Below are 14,050 nucleotides of genomic sequence, written 5' to 3'. Positions count from 1 at the left end.
TATTGTGCAAAAGTTCATTTATTTCACTAATGCAACTTAAAAGGTGGAACTAATATATGAGAGAGACTCATTACATGCAAAGTAAGATAGTTCAAGACGTGATTTGTCATAATTGTGATGATTATGGCTTACAGCTCATGAAAACCCCAAATCCACAATCTCAGAAAATGTGAATATTGTGAAAAGGTGCGATATTCTAAGCTCAAAGTGTCCCACTCTAATCAGCTAATTAAGCCATAAAACCTGCAAAGGGTTCCTGAGCCTTTAAATGGTCTCTCAGTCTGGTTCAGTAGGAATCACAATCATGGGAAAGACTACGGACCTGACGGTTGTGCAGAAAACCATCATTGACACAGTGGACTGAGGCTGGAGTCAGAGCATCAATAGCCGCCACACACAGGCGGATCCTGGACATGGGCTTTAAATGTCGTATTCCTCTTGTCAAGCCTCCTGACCAACAAACAATGTCAGAGGCGTCTTACCTGGGCTAAAGGAAAACACACCTGGTCTGGTGCTCAGGGGTCCAAAGTCCTCTTTTCTGATGAGAGCAAATATTGCATCTCAATTGGAAACCAAGGAGCCGGAGTATGGAGGAAGAATGGAGGAAACCAAGGAGCCGGAGTATGGAGGAAGAATGGAGGAAACCAAGGAGCCGGAGTCTGGAAGAAGAATGGAGGAAACCAAGGATCCGGAGTATGGAGGAAGAATGGAGGAAACCAAGGAGCCGGAGTATGGAGGAAGAATGGAGGAAACCAAGGAGCCGGAGTATGGAGGAAGAATGGAGGAAACCAAGGAGCCAGAGTATGGAGGAAGAATGGAGGAAACCAAGGAGCCGGAGTATGGAGGAACAATGGAGAGGCACACACTGGAAGATGCTTGAAGTCCAGTGTGAAGTTTCCCCAGTCAGTGATGATTTGGGGAGCCGTGTCACCTGCTGGTGTTGGTCCACTGTGCTTCATTAAGTCCGGGGTCACTGCAGCCGTCTACCAGGAGATTTTGTAGCACTTAATGCTTCCTTCTGCAAACGAGCTCTATGGGGATGCTGACTTAATTTTCCAACAGGACTTGGCACCTCCCACACACTTACAAAAGCACCAAAACCTGGTTTAATGACCGTGGGATTACTGTGCTTGATTGGCCAGCAAACTTGCCTGACCTGATCCCCATGGGGCATTGCCAAGAGAAAGATGAGCGACATGAGACCCAACAATGCAGAAGATCTGAAGGCCGCTATTGAAGCATCCTGGTCTTCCATAACACCTCAGCAGTGCCACAGGCTGATCCCTTCCATGCCACGCCACATTGAGGGGCCCAAACCAAGTACTGAGGGGCCCAAACCATGTACTGAGAATATATGCATGCTTCTACTTTTCAGAGGTCCGATATTGTTCTATGTACAATCCTTGTTTTATTGATTGCATGTAATATTCTAATTTCCTGAGATTGTGGATTTGGGGTTTTCATGAGCTGTAAGCCATAATCATCACAATGATGACAAATCATGGCTTGAACTATCTTACTTTTCATGTAATGAATATATTATATATTATATCATATATTAGTTTCACCTTTTAAGTTGCATTAGTAAAAAAAAAATTACTTTTGCACAATATTGAAATTTTTCCAGTTTCACCTGTATATACACTTTAAGAATGGTTTTAGTTCAACTCATTAAGGTCACAGAAGTGATCCTGTCAATCACCATCATTCGTTCTATATAGGGTCACATATTTCTCTACATTAGTCATAAGACACATGTTAGTGACATAAACCAGTTCACATTCTTCCTATACATGTTTTCCTCCTGTATTGTGAATTCAAGGTGTGACAATTCGCCAGTTCAAAGTCTTCTTACATACTGTACACGAGGGATCTCATTGAGCTGTGACAAACCCGACCACAATGCCGTCCTCTATACTGAAAAATCTAGAGGAGATCAAATCTGGCTCAAAATGCAGAGGATACCACTGCTCTGGAGAATTACTGTCCATTGAGGAGATTTATAACAACTTGACTTCTCTGGATAATATAAAGACAGCCGGGAAAACCATGAAGGAGAACATTGGCAAGGTTCGCACCGATCTCTCTCTCCGTCTACCGATAGACTTCCCCGTCATGAGGCTGCAGCATGTCACCGATTGGGAATCCTTACAAGAAATTCTGAAATCAAAATCTTTCAAAGGAAGAGGAGACCACGAGAGAGAAGAATTCAGAGACCTCTCATTCTGGAGTGCAGACATCTGTCCAAAGTACATTGAGAGCGCTCGCCAACAGGCCTATGACAAAGTCCGACGTGTGAGAAATGCCGAAGGATTCCAGACAGAGATAAAGGAACAATATGCCAGCTCTCCGGCGTTTGATCAATCGGCTTCTCTGTACGGCAACTTCAGACTTTCCTTCCCATTGTCCTACCTTCTGTCCTTGTACAAGACTCAGCACTGCGGGGGTGAGGAACCTCAACTGAGGATTCTGGGGACCGATATCTACAAACAGGAGATTGCTCACTACATTGTAGTTCACCGTCCCAACGCCGACCAGTTCAATGACCTTCCAACTGTGCCACCTGCCCAGAACATCTCTGGACGCATGCCCTTTGTCTACTGGATGGAGGAAAGATTGTTCTGGAGGCCGGAATCCACCTCCAGATCTCTGAAACTGAAGATCTCTGAGAAAAACTGCCAGGTGAGACCGTTGGACCCTCCTCGTTCTAGAAGGTCAGTGCTCCGGCGCAAAAAGCGTGCCTATGAACCTCGCTGTGTGTGGAATGCGCTGGTGGTTGACTTTCACCTACCTGGCAATGAACGGCTTCAACTCCCTATGTCAGAGCTTCTGACCAACCTGACTCCCTGTGATGGCCTACAGCCTTTCTTAGGCAAAACACTGATACAGAGACATGAAGCCAAGGACATAATAAGAAGATTGAGGGAAGAGTTTAGTAGACAGCGCACAAAGTGAGACCATCACAATGACATTATGTGGTATGTATTGTGTGTATCTTGGTAAATGCAATATATTTGTATAAAATATTGGGGGGGGGGGGGGGAATTGTGCTTCTAATATCAACAAGCGACCAGCATCAGCAATAAGACGAATTGCACAAGGTAAAAGGACAGGGGAGATGCAGCGCTATAGAATAAATGTATACCCCGGATTGATGTCCAAGGGGTGTGGGCTCAATGTGGGGTACTATATAAAGTGCCAAGTGCATATATAACCAAAAAAGTTAAAAAAATGTGAAAAAATTAAGGCTGGGGAAATTAAAGATTAATTCCCCGATTAATCTTTAATTTTTTTGATCGATCAAAATTGTTGATGTCACCGGACAGCCTGGACGGTGAGACTTACCCTGCTGGATGCGAGCAAACTGCACCCATTGGATTGAGGTACCTTTGCATCTGTGGAGCAGGAGGATGCACCAGGCTCCACCAGGGGAAGGGGGCAAAAATAACCATTGTTTTCCTGTCCTAAGCAGTTTTGTGCAGACAATTCTTTGTGTATCAGCATCATCTGTTCCGTGCGAAAGACTGTTCGGTTCTTCAGGGTATATTGTCAATAAAATGCGATCATGTCTGCTTCCAGAAAATGTAAACACTCTGGTATGTCTGCGTGACTGGCTAAAGTGATGCCTTCTTGCCTACTATAAAGTGACTGACAGTCAATATACTAGATACGTTTTATAATTAAAGTTAAACTAACTTTCTACGTTTTTCTTAAAGTTTAATAAGAAAAAATTACTTACGTCGGTTCTACAATTTGAATTTAAAACGTATTTGTGTGAACTGTGAAGTTAAGTTATGGATTGTGGAAACTAACTAGTGTCGGGTGATTGTATATAGTGTATACCACATTTACCACTGACTAATGCAGAGTTGCAATGCAAGGAGATCAGCTAAAAGTAGTTGGCTCTGTGCGTTCTAAATCGAAATTAATCGATTAATCGATAAAAAAAAAAACGATTAATCGAACACGAAAATTTTAATCAGTAACAGCCCTAGAAAAAATATATGAAACGTATCAAGTAATATACCAAAGTGCTGTGTGCAGTGCTTCATAGATGTATGTACGAGAAATGCTCTTAAAGAGGAGTTCCACCTAAAAATGGACCTCCGCTTAACCCACTCCTCGCCCCCTTACATGCCAGATTTGGCATGAAATTTTTTTGGGGGGGGAGTGGGGGCTTCAAGAGAAGGGGACTTCCTGTCCCACTTCCTCCTTCCGCCGAGGGGCTGAAAAGGCGATTAGCTTAATCGCCTTTTCACAGCCCCTCCCTGTAAGCTGTCACTGCCGGGTGCCCACACTAAGAATGAAGACGCCGGCCGGCGAGGGGGGGCGAGGAGCGGACCCCCCGGCCAGCGCGTCGCAGGTAAGTGTCAGTTTATTAAAAGCCAGCAGCTACACTTTTTGTAGCTGCTGACTTTTAATAAACTTAAAAAAAAGGTGGAAAACCCCTTTAAGCCTCGTACACACGAGCTAGAATCTCGTCAGGAAAAAAACTTTGTTTTTCCTGACGAGATTCTTGGCAAGAATCTCTTGCCGCCCGAGTGTACACACACTCCATTCAAAAGAACCGCGGTTCTTTTCAAAGGCAAGAACGCGGTGACATCATCGCATACGTTGATGCCGTCGCCGCCATCTTGCTTCACCCTACCTATGCCGTGGAAGCTACCGCGCATGCGTCAAAGTCATTTCGAGCATGCGCGGGTTTCCACCGGCGACAGGTAAGTATACAGACGCTCGGGTTTCTCGTCGGGAAACAGGCCGACAAGAATCTAGAAAATCGAGAGCAGGTTCTCTATTTTTCTCGTCGAGATTCTGGGAAGATTTCCAGACGAGAAACCTGAAAGCCTCATACACACGCTCGGTTTACTCTGCCAGCAGTTTTCTTGCTGGTTTTTGCCGAGTAAACCGAGCGTGTGTACGAGGCTTTAGAAGTGAAAATCATTCAAGGTGGTGCATTAACACCGACAAAAATATGCAACCATATAGACATGTGCACAGCAAAAAATGTTGTTTATTTCTGTTTCATTTCTGTTCGTTTATCGTGATTCGTAACGAGTCGTAATTTCGTAAGACGTTAGTTATCGTATTCGTACTCTTCAGTATTTTCGTAACACTCTTTTTTCCATTTCCGTTTTTTTCTGTTAGTTTATTTTTCATTGAATCGAGATTAGTATTTTCGTTAGATTTTGTATTCTGCCGCGTTCGTATTTTTAAAATGATTTTATTCGTTCCTTCGTTTTTACGTTAGTTTAATTTTCGTTGTTTTGCTATTCGTATTTACATTATATTTTCTATCATGCCGCGTTCGTATTTTCGTAAGAAATATATTTTCGTTGCTTTATGATTATTTGTATTTTCGTGTCTAATTTCCTTTGATTGTAAAAACGTACTTTTGTAGATTTTATTGCATTCGTAATTCTGTTAGAATACATTTTACGTTTATTCGACACACTACTCGTCGTAATTTTGTAATTCGTACTTTACTGTGATTGACTTGACTGTCTTAGTTAGCACACACACCGGGCCAGACTCACAAATGAGATACGACGGCGTATCTCCTGATACGCCGTCGTATCTCTGTTTCTATCTATGCGGCTGATTCATAGAATCAGTTTTACGCATAGATAGCCCTAAGATCCGACAGGTGTAATTGTTTTACACTGTCGGATCTTAGGATGCAATACCGCGGCCGCCGCTGGGGGGAGTTTGCGTCGTAAACCAGCGTCGGGTATGCAAATTAGGAGTTACGGCGATCCACAACGGATTTTCGCGTTCGCTACGTCGCCGCTAGTCTAGTTTCCCGTCGCAAAGTTAGTCGTCGTTTTAGGTGCCCTATCTTTAGTCAGCAAACGTATTGCTGTCTAAAGTATGGCCGTCGTTCCCGCGTCGAAATTTAAAAATCAACGTCGTTTGCGTAAGCCGTCCGGGAATACGGAATTACGCTACGTGCGTCGCCGTTTGAAAAAATGACGTCACGGCGTGCAAAGCACGACGGGAATTACGAAACGGAGCATGCGCAGTAGGTCCGGCGCGGGAGCGCGCCTAATTTAAATGGCTCACGCCCATTTGAATTGGCCCGCCTTGCGCCGGAGGCCGCCGGCGTAGTTTTCATCGCAAGTGCTCTGTGAATCAGGCACTTGCGATGAAAACTTGCGGCGGTGTAACGTATCTACGATACGTTGCGCCGCCGCAGTTCTATGTGAATCTGGCCCACCCTGTCTAGAATGAAGTCTGACGTAGAAGAAAACTAAAATATGTCAGATATTACAAATACAAATCTAGAAATGAGATGCACTGCAGTCTAACACAGAAAAAGACACAATGAGCCAGGAGGTAATGAGAAAGAAGCTCATTGGGGGAAGGAACAAACCTCTTCAGAGGAAAGGGACAGCGCTCAGTGGCTATTGGTCAATGTCCAGAAATATTTCAGTACTAACGAAAGCTAATTTACATTATTTCGTATTTCCGTTGTTTTCATTTCCGTTTTCCGAAGATTCGTAATTTATTTTTCGTTAGTTTTGATTTTCGTTTTTTATTCTTTGTTCGGCATTTCGGTTGTTTTCTTTTCGGTCTTCGAATATTAGTAAGTTTGCATTTTCGTTCATTTTGTTTTTCGTAATAATTTTTTTTTTTGGGTTCGGTATTTTCGTTGTTTCTATGTTTTCGTTTCTTTCTTCTTTCGTATCTTCGTTGTTTTCCATATTCGTTATTTTGAAAATATCGTTCTTCGTTATTAATTGCGCTAAACCGTTCGTTCATTCGTATGTTAACGAATCAACTAAAACAACGAAAATTGACGGAAAACGTATTCGTAACTTAAAAAATTGCACATGCCTACAACCATAAATAAGCCAGAATGAAATTTTCACATAGAATGTTTTTAAGGAAGGAAACTTCTAAAGAACACAGCTAATAAACTTCAATGACCACATGAGAGTCCCTGAAGGCAAAATCTCATGCTCAGTTCCTAATGCCGCGTACACGCGATCATTTTTCGGGTTGTAAAAAACAACGTTTTTCAGACTCTAGAAAAAACGAATTTTTTTTCCAACTTCATCATTAAAACAACGTTGCCCACACACAATCGTTAAAAAAAAATTGCTCTAGCAAATCGCGGTGACGTACGACGGCACTATAAAGGGGAAGTTCAATGCGGATGACGCCACCCTTTGGGCTGCTTTTAGCTGATTTCGTGTTAGTAAAAGACGATTTGCGCTTTTCTGTCTGTTACAGCGTGAGGAATGTGCAATCTCCATTACGAACGCTAGTTTTAGCAGAACGAGCGCTCCCGTCTCATAACTTGCTTCTGAGCATGCGCGGGTTTTTAACATCGTTTTAGCGCACACACAATAATTTTTTACAACCCGAAAAACGACATTGTTTAAAACGTCGTTAAAAAATGCAGCGTGTTCGAATTTTTTTTGTCGTTTTTCAGAACCCGAAAAATGATGTGAAGCCCACACACCATCGTTTTAGCTTAAATTTTTACAAGCCGAAAAATGATCGTGTGTACGCGGCATTAGACATAGTCACAAGATGTTAAAGTTCATGAGATAAGATACTGAAGCTGAAATATGCAAGGTGGCCTGCTCAGCTCTACACACTACGCTTTTTCTATCTATATCTACCCTGTGATCACGCTTTGTACACATCTGATGCGATGTTTGTACTGTTTTATATATTTTTTTATATATAACTTGATACGTTTCATATAGTTTTTCAATATATTTGTATAATCTACTGATTTACATATAAGTGAAAAAAATAAGTTTTCATGAATCTGAGATATTATGTCGGAATTTGATGTGTGACCTCGGAATACTGGCATAGGGCCAGATCCACGTACCTCCGCGCTTCTTTAAGTCCGGCGTAGTGTATCTTAGATACACTACGCCGCCGTAACTTACAGCGTATTTCCCGTATCCACAAAGAATTTGCGCCGTAAGTTACGGCGGCGTAGTGTAACTGTGTCGGCGTAAGGGCGCGCAATTGAAATGGATGAGATGGGGGCGTGTTTTATGTTAATACGTCTTGACCCAACGTAAATGACGTTTTTTTCTGGGGGTATCCCAGTGCGCATGCTCCAAATTAACCCGCAACAAGCCAATGATTTCGACGTGAACGTCTTTCTACGCAAAGCCCTATTCGCAAACGTTTTACGCAAACGACGTACACGACGGAAAATTTGACGCTGGCCCGACGTCCATACTTAACATTGGCTACGCCTCATATAGCAGGGGTAACGTTAAGCCGAAAAAAGCCTTAGGGAAACGACGTAAAAAAATGCGCCGGCCGGACGTACGTTTGTGGATTCGCGTATCTTGCTAATTTGCATACTCGACGCGGAAATCGACGGAAGCGCCACCTAGCAGCCAGCGTAAATATGCACCTTAGATCCGACGGCGTACTAAGGCGTACGCCAGTCGGATCTAGCCCAGCTTCAGACGTATCTTGTTTTGTGGATACAAAACAAAGATACGCCGGAGCAACCTAGCAGTTACGCGGCGTATCAATAGATACGCCAGCGTAACTGCTTCGTGGATCTGGCCCTTTGTATCTAAAACTCAGACATATTTTTGAGAACACGGTGATATTGTCTCAGAATTCCGAGATATTTTTTCTTATTTGCCCTCAGGGCTCTTCTGTTTTGCAGGGCGGGGCCAAGGTCAGAAAACGAACCCGTTTTCTGACCTTTGACCTCTGGGGGAGGTCCCTGTTCAAATTCCTGAGTCCTAGCCATATTCTTCAGGGGGAAACCCTAACCCTAAATACAGAATACAGAAGAGAAAAAGCAAACCTGGACAAAGTCTAGGTCCCCTGAACCTGGGTCAATCTAACCGCCTCCACTCACGTGGTCCCACAGTTCTCCTGTGTAGTAGATTGTTTGGTAGTGGGCGTGAATTCCTAGAGCCGTGACATCATCCATTGCCACTCTGTTGCTGGTGCACCCTGTTCTCCCCTGCAGCAGCCACTCTCTCTATTTAGGGTTAGGGTTTCCCCCTGAAGAATAAGGCTAGGACTCAGGAATTGGAACAGGGTCCTCCCCCAGAGGTCAAATGTCAGAAAACGGGTTCCCAGAGGTCAAAGGTCACGAGGCGTGGCTGACCCACCCCCACCAAAGTGTACCGCCTACCCCAACTAAGTCGGGGAATGAACAAGTCGGGGAAAGTGCTTCAAGGGGAAACCCTAACCCATCTTTATTCTAATTACCTATAGCTGTGCTCATAGGTTTACATACCCTAGGGCAGATTTTATGATTTCTTGGCCATTTTTCTGAGAATATGAATGATAACACAAGAACTTTTCTTTCACTCATGGTTAGTGTTTGGCTGAAGCCATTTATTATCAATCAACTGTGTTTACTCTTTTTATATCATAATCGCAACAGAAACTACCCAAATGACCCTGATCAAAAGTTTACATACCCCAGTTCCTAATACCGTGTATTGCCCCCTTTAACATCAATGACAGCTTAAAGTCTTTTGTGGTATTTGTGGATGAGGCTCTTTATCTTCTCAGATGGTAAAGCTGCCCATTCCTCTTGCCAAAAAGCCTCCAGTTCCTGTAAATTCTTTGGCTGTCTCGTATGAACGGCACGCTTGAGATCTCCCCAGAGGGGCTCAATGATATTTAGGTCAGGAGACTGAGATGGCCACTCCAGAACCTTCACTTTATTCTGCTGTAGCCGATGACGAGTCGACCTGGCCTTGTGTTTTGGATCGTTGTCATGTTGGAATGTCCGTCCCATGCGCAGGTTCCTGGCTGATGAATGCAAATGTTCCTCCAGTATTATTTGATAACATTTCGTGTCTTTGTAGCTCACACATCCCCAAAACATCAGCGATCCACCTCCGTGTTTCACAGTAGGGATGATGGACCTTTCATCATAGGCCTTATTGACTTCTTTCCAAATGTAGAGTTTATGGTTGTGGCCAAAAAGCTAAATTTTGGTCTCATCCCTCCAAATGACTTTGTGGCAGAAGGTTTGAGGATTGTCTCTGTGCTGTTCTGCGTATTGTAAGTGGGATAGTTTGTGACATTTGCGTAGTAATGACTTCCTTCTGGCGACTCGGCCATGCAGCCCATCTTTCTTCAAGTCCCTCCTTATTGTGCATCTCGAATCAGCCACACCGCATATTTTTAGAGAGTCCTGTATTTCACCTGAAGTTATTTGTGGGTTTTCTTTGCATCCCGAACAATTTTCCTGGCAGTTGTGGCTGAAATTCTAGTTGGTCTACCTGACCGTGGTTTGGTTTCACCAGAACCCCTCATTTTCCACTTCATGATTGGCATTCTCAATTCCTTGGATATCTTTTTATATCCCTTTCCTGTTTTATACAGTTCAACTACCTTTTCCCGCAGATCCTCTGACAATTCTATTGTTTTCTCCATGACTCAGAATCCAGAAATGTCAGCGCAGTACTGGATGAAAGATGCAAGGGTCTGTCAGGAGTCCAGGAACTCATTGACCTTTTATACACACCCACTAATTACAAGCAAACAGATCACAGGTTAGGATGGTTACCTTTAATAGCCATTCAAACCCCTTTGTGTCAACTTGTGTGCATGTTATAAGGCCAAAATCACCAGGGTGTGTAAACTTTTGATCAGGGTCATTTGGGTAGTTTCTGTTGTCATTATGATATAAAAAGAGTAAACACAGTTGATTGATAATAAATGGCTTCAGCCAAACACTAACCAGGAGTGAAAGAAAGGTTTTTGTGTTATCATTCATATTCTCAGAAAAATGGACAAAAAAATTCATAAATCATAAACTTATGCGCACAACTGTACCTGCCTGTCTGCCCCAACGGGAGTTTAGTTGGCTTTGGATTGTGCGAATTGTAGCCTCAGTTTCCTGTTCTTAGCTGACAGAAGTGGCGCCCGGTGTCGTCTTCTGCTGCTGTAGCCAATCTGCTTCAAGGTTGGATGTGTTGTGCGTTCAGAGATGGTATTTTGCATACCTTGGGTGTACCAAGTGGGTATATGAGTTATTGTTGCCTATCATCTGGAACCATTCTGCCCATTCTCCTCTGACATCAACAAGGCATTTTTCTCCACACAACCGCCGCTCACTGGATATTTTCTCTTTTCCCCACCATCCTCTGTAAACCCGAGAGATGGCTGTGCTCGAAAGTCACAGTAGATCAGTAGTTTACTAAATACTCGGTGCCAGATGAGCTGGTCTAACAACCATGCCAAAGTCACTTAAATCCCCTTTCTTCACCATTCTGATGCTCAGTTTGAACTTCAGCAAGTCGTCTTCACCACACATAGATGCCTAAATGCATTTGAATTTCTGCCATGTGATTGGCTGATAAGTAATTTGTGTTATTGAGCAATTGAACAGGTGTACCTAATAAAGTGGCCAGTGAGTGTACATATTTCCTGAAAGTAAAAATAAATAAAGTGGCAGATGAATGTATATATCCTTATAGACACACACATACATTGTTACCCTCTTCTTACCCTTCTCCCCAGCACACATTGATACTTCTTTTTATATTCACTATACAACTATATTACTCTTCTTTATGAAACTAACAGACTTTTTTCCCCCCATTTTTCAGACGGTAGAGAAATCTCCAAAAAGTCCTCGACTTTTGCTAAACGTCAAGAATATGGATGGGTGACTGCTCAGGTTATGGATCGAACATATACCTCCTGTAGGTGGTTTCATATAACCAATCTGGGATGGATCTCATTACCTATGCCAATTATCTTGATTTAAAATCCTATGTATTCAATATAAAGTTCAAAACTATTTTCTGTTTTAAATGTTCTTAAATAAAGTTTTATTCAGTATAACAAGGTGTCTTTCATTACTGGAGAATGGCGTGGTTCTTAACGCTGGGACATGTCCCACAGGCAGACAGTATAGTCTGGTTGGAGGGTGTGCAGGCAGGTCATGAGGTCAGGGCAGAGTGTATGCAGGCAGGTCATGCGGTCAGTCAAGAGGGTGTGCAGGCAGGTCATGAGATCAGGCTATAAGGTGTGCAGGCAGGTCATGGGGACAGGCCAGAGCGTATGCAGGCAGGTTATGCAAGAGGGTTTGCAGGCAGGTTATGAGATCAGGTCAGAGGGTGTGCAGGCAGGTCATGAGGTCAGGCCAGAGGGTTTGCAGGCAGGTCATGAGGTCAGGCCGGAGGGTGTGCAGGCAGGTCATGAGGTCAGGCCAGAGGGCATGCAGGCAGGTCATGAGGTCAGGCCAAAGGGTTTGCAGGCATACCATGATGTCAGGCCGGAGGGTGTGCAGGCAGGTCATGAGGTCAGGCCAAAGGGTTTGCAGGCAGGTCATGTCAGGCTGGAGGGTGTGCAGGCAGGTCATGAGGTCAGGCCAAAGGGTTTGCAGGCAGGTCATGTCAGGCCGGAGGGTGTGCAGGCAGGTCATGAGGTCAGGCCAAAGGGTTTGCAGGCAGGTCATGAGGTCAGGCCAGAGCATATGCAGGCAGGTAATAAAGTCAGGCCATAGGGTGTTCAGGCTGGTCATGAGATCAGGCTTTAGGGTGTGCAGGCAGGTCATGAGGTCAGGCTTTAGGGTGTGCAGACAGGTCATGAGGTCAGGCTTTAGGGTGTGCAGGCAGGTCACGAAAAGGAAAAGAAAAGCGCCTCTAAAGTGCAGCAACTTCAGAGTTGCTTCTCCTCTAACCAAAGTGCTTCCAGAAGTGCTATCTCATCACTATCATCCCTCTGACCAGCTATCCACCTCCACCAGAGCGCCATTATCTTATCTCTGTTTTAGACAGGTCACAAGGTCAGGCTATAGACCGTGCAGGCAGGCTTCGTGGTCAGAGGGTATGTAGGCAGGTACTGCAGTGTGGTCAGGTTGGTGGGTGTGCAGCCAGGGTGGATGGTTTTCAGGAAGGCAATGTAATCAGGCAGGCAGGGTGGTCAGGGCTGGGAGCGTACAGCGTTGCATTTTATTTGAGCCATGCTGAAGGCTTCAGATAAGGCTTGTGGGCCGGTACCAGGACTCAGGGCCAGGGTAACGAAAGCAATATGATGGTGAGAACACACAGGGTGGGCAGAAATAGTACAGAGGACAGAATGGGGGCTTTATCAATAACGAAGGATCATGAGAATGATGTCATCATTATGAAGACACTCCCCAATGAGGACACACACGCTACTGAAGTCTAGGCACTTCCAGATGTTTTAGGAGTGATGGTGTCCCCTTTGATGCTGTCCCCTTTGATGCTGTCCCCTTTGATGCTGTCCCCTTTGATGCTGTCCCCTTTGATGCTGTCCCCTTTGATGCTGTCCCCTTTGATGGTGTCCCCTTTGATGGTGTCCCCTTTGATGCTGTCCCCTTTGATGCTGTCCCCTTTGATGCTGTCCCCTTTGATGGTGTCCCCTTTGATGCTGTCCCCTTTGATGGTGGTCCTAATACAGGTAACAAGGCATGTTGTGGCTGTGGTGGGCCCTGAAGCACCATCGCACACCGGGAATAAAGACTAGCCGTGGCTGCCTACTTACTGCATAAATGGTGTGTACCTGTAAGTCCTGGAAAGGCGCGGAGGATGGGTAAAAACTGGAAACGGAGGTCAGTATGGAGGACAAGAAACATTACAGGTCAGAGGTCACATTTATTTGGTGCATAGCTTTCCATATTGCATAGAGGAGAAATACAAAACACAGAAGGCCGATGAACGTGCAGCACCAACATATTATTTGAGGGTCAAATATACACCCCTACCAGCGGGGGGCATCCCATGTAAGGCCACACATCACTGCTGCTTCATTGAAGGAGGTCACCAAACAAAAAAAAAATCAGCTGATTTATGAAAGAGAGTCTTTAATAACATCCATCAGTGACTATATAATAATAAAGGGAGCTTATTAGAACAAAATAACAGACTACCTGAACCAACCACTTACCCATATCTATGTCCTAGTCTCCCCCCTTTCCATAAATAAAAACTCCACACATATTATCCTTGAATGGACGTAGGGGTCGGCCACAGCTTTATTTGTTAAAACATAAACAACATCTGTTTAACCTTAATACCATCTTATGGTAAATTACCAAGGGGGGGGGAAGCAACCAGCC

General features: G+C 44.2%; 1 protein-coding gene across 1 annotated transcript; it reads left to right on the top strand.

Annotated features, from left to right (window-relative positions):
* Window positions 1-1,679: 1,679 nt before the first annotated feature.
* On the top strand, window positions 1,680-11,808 carry LOC120923708. The gene is made up of 2 exons (XM_040335022.1): window positions 1,680-2,978; window positions 11,571-11,808. The coding sequence occupies exon 1, from the start codon at window positions 1,903-1,905 to the stop codon at window positions 2,953-2,955; it is 1,053 nt and encodes a 350-aa protein (XP_040190956.1). The 5' UTR covers window positions 1,680-1,902; the 3' UTR covers window positions 2,956-2,978; window positions 11,571-11,808.
* The last annotated feature ends 2,242 nt before the right edge of the window (window positions 11,809-14,050 follow it).

The sequence above is a fragment of the Rana temporaria genome, chromosome 1, assembly GCF_905171775.1.
Source record: "Rana temporaria chromosome 1, aRanTem1.1, whole genome shotgun sequence".
NCBI lineage: Eukaryota > Metazoa > Chordata > Amphibia > Anura > Ranidae > Rana > Rana temporaria.
This window is presented reverse-complemented; position numbering and strand designations above follow the sequence as displayed.

Bases quoted from the DNA above. Each gene is read 5' to 3' on its own strand.
- LOC120923708 (XM_040335022.1), top strand. From the start codon at position 1,903: ATGCCGTCCTCTATACTGAAAAATCTAGAGGAGATCAAATCTGGCTCA.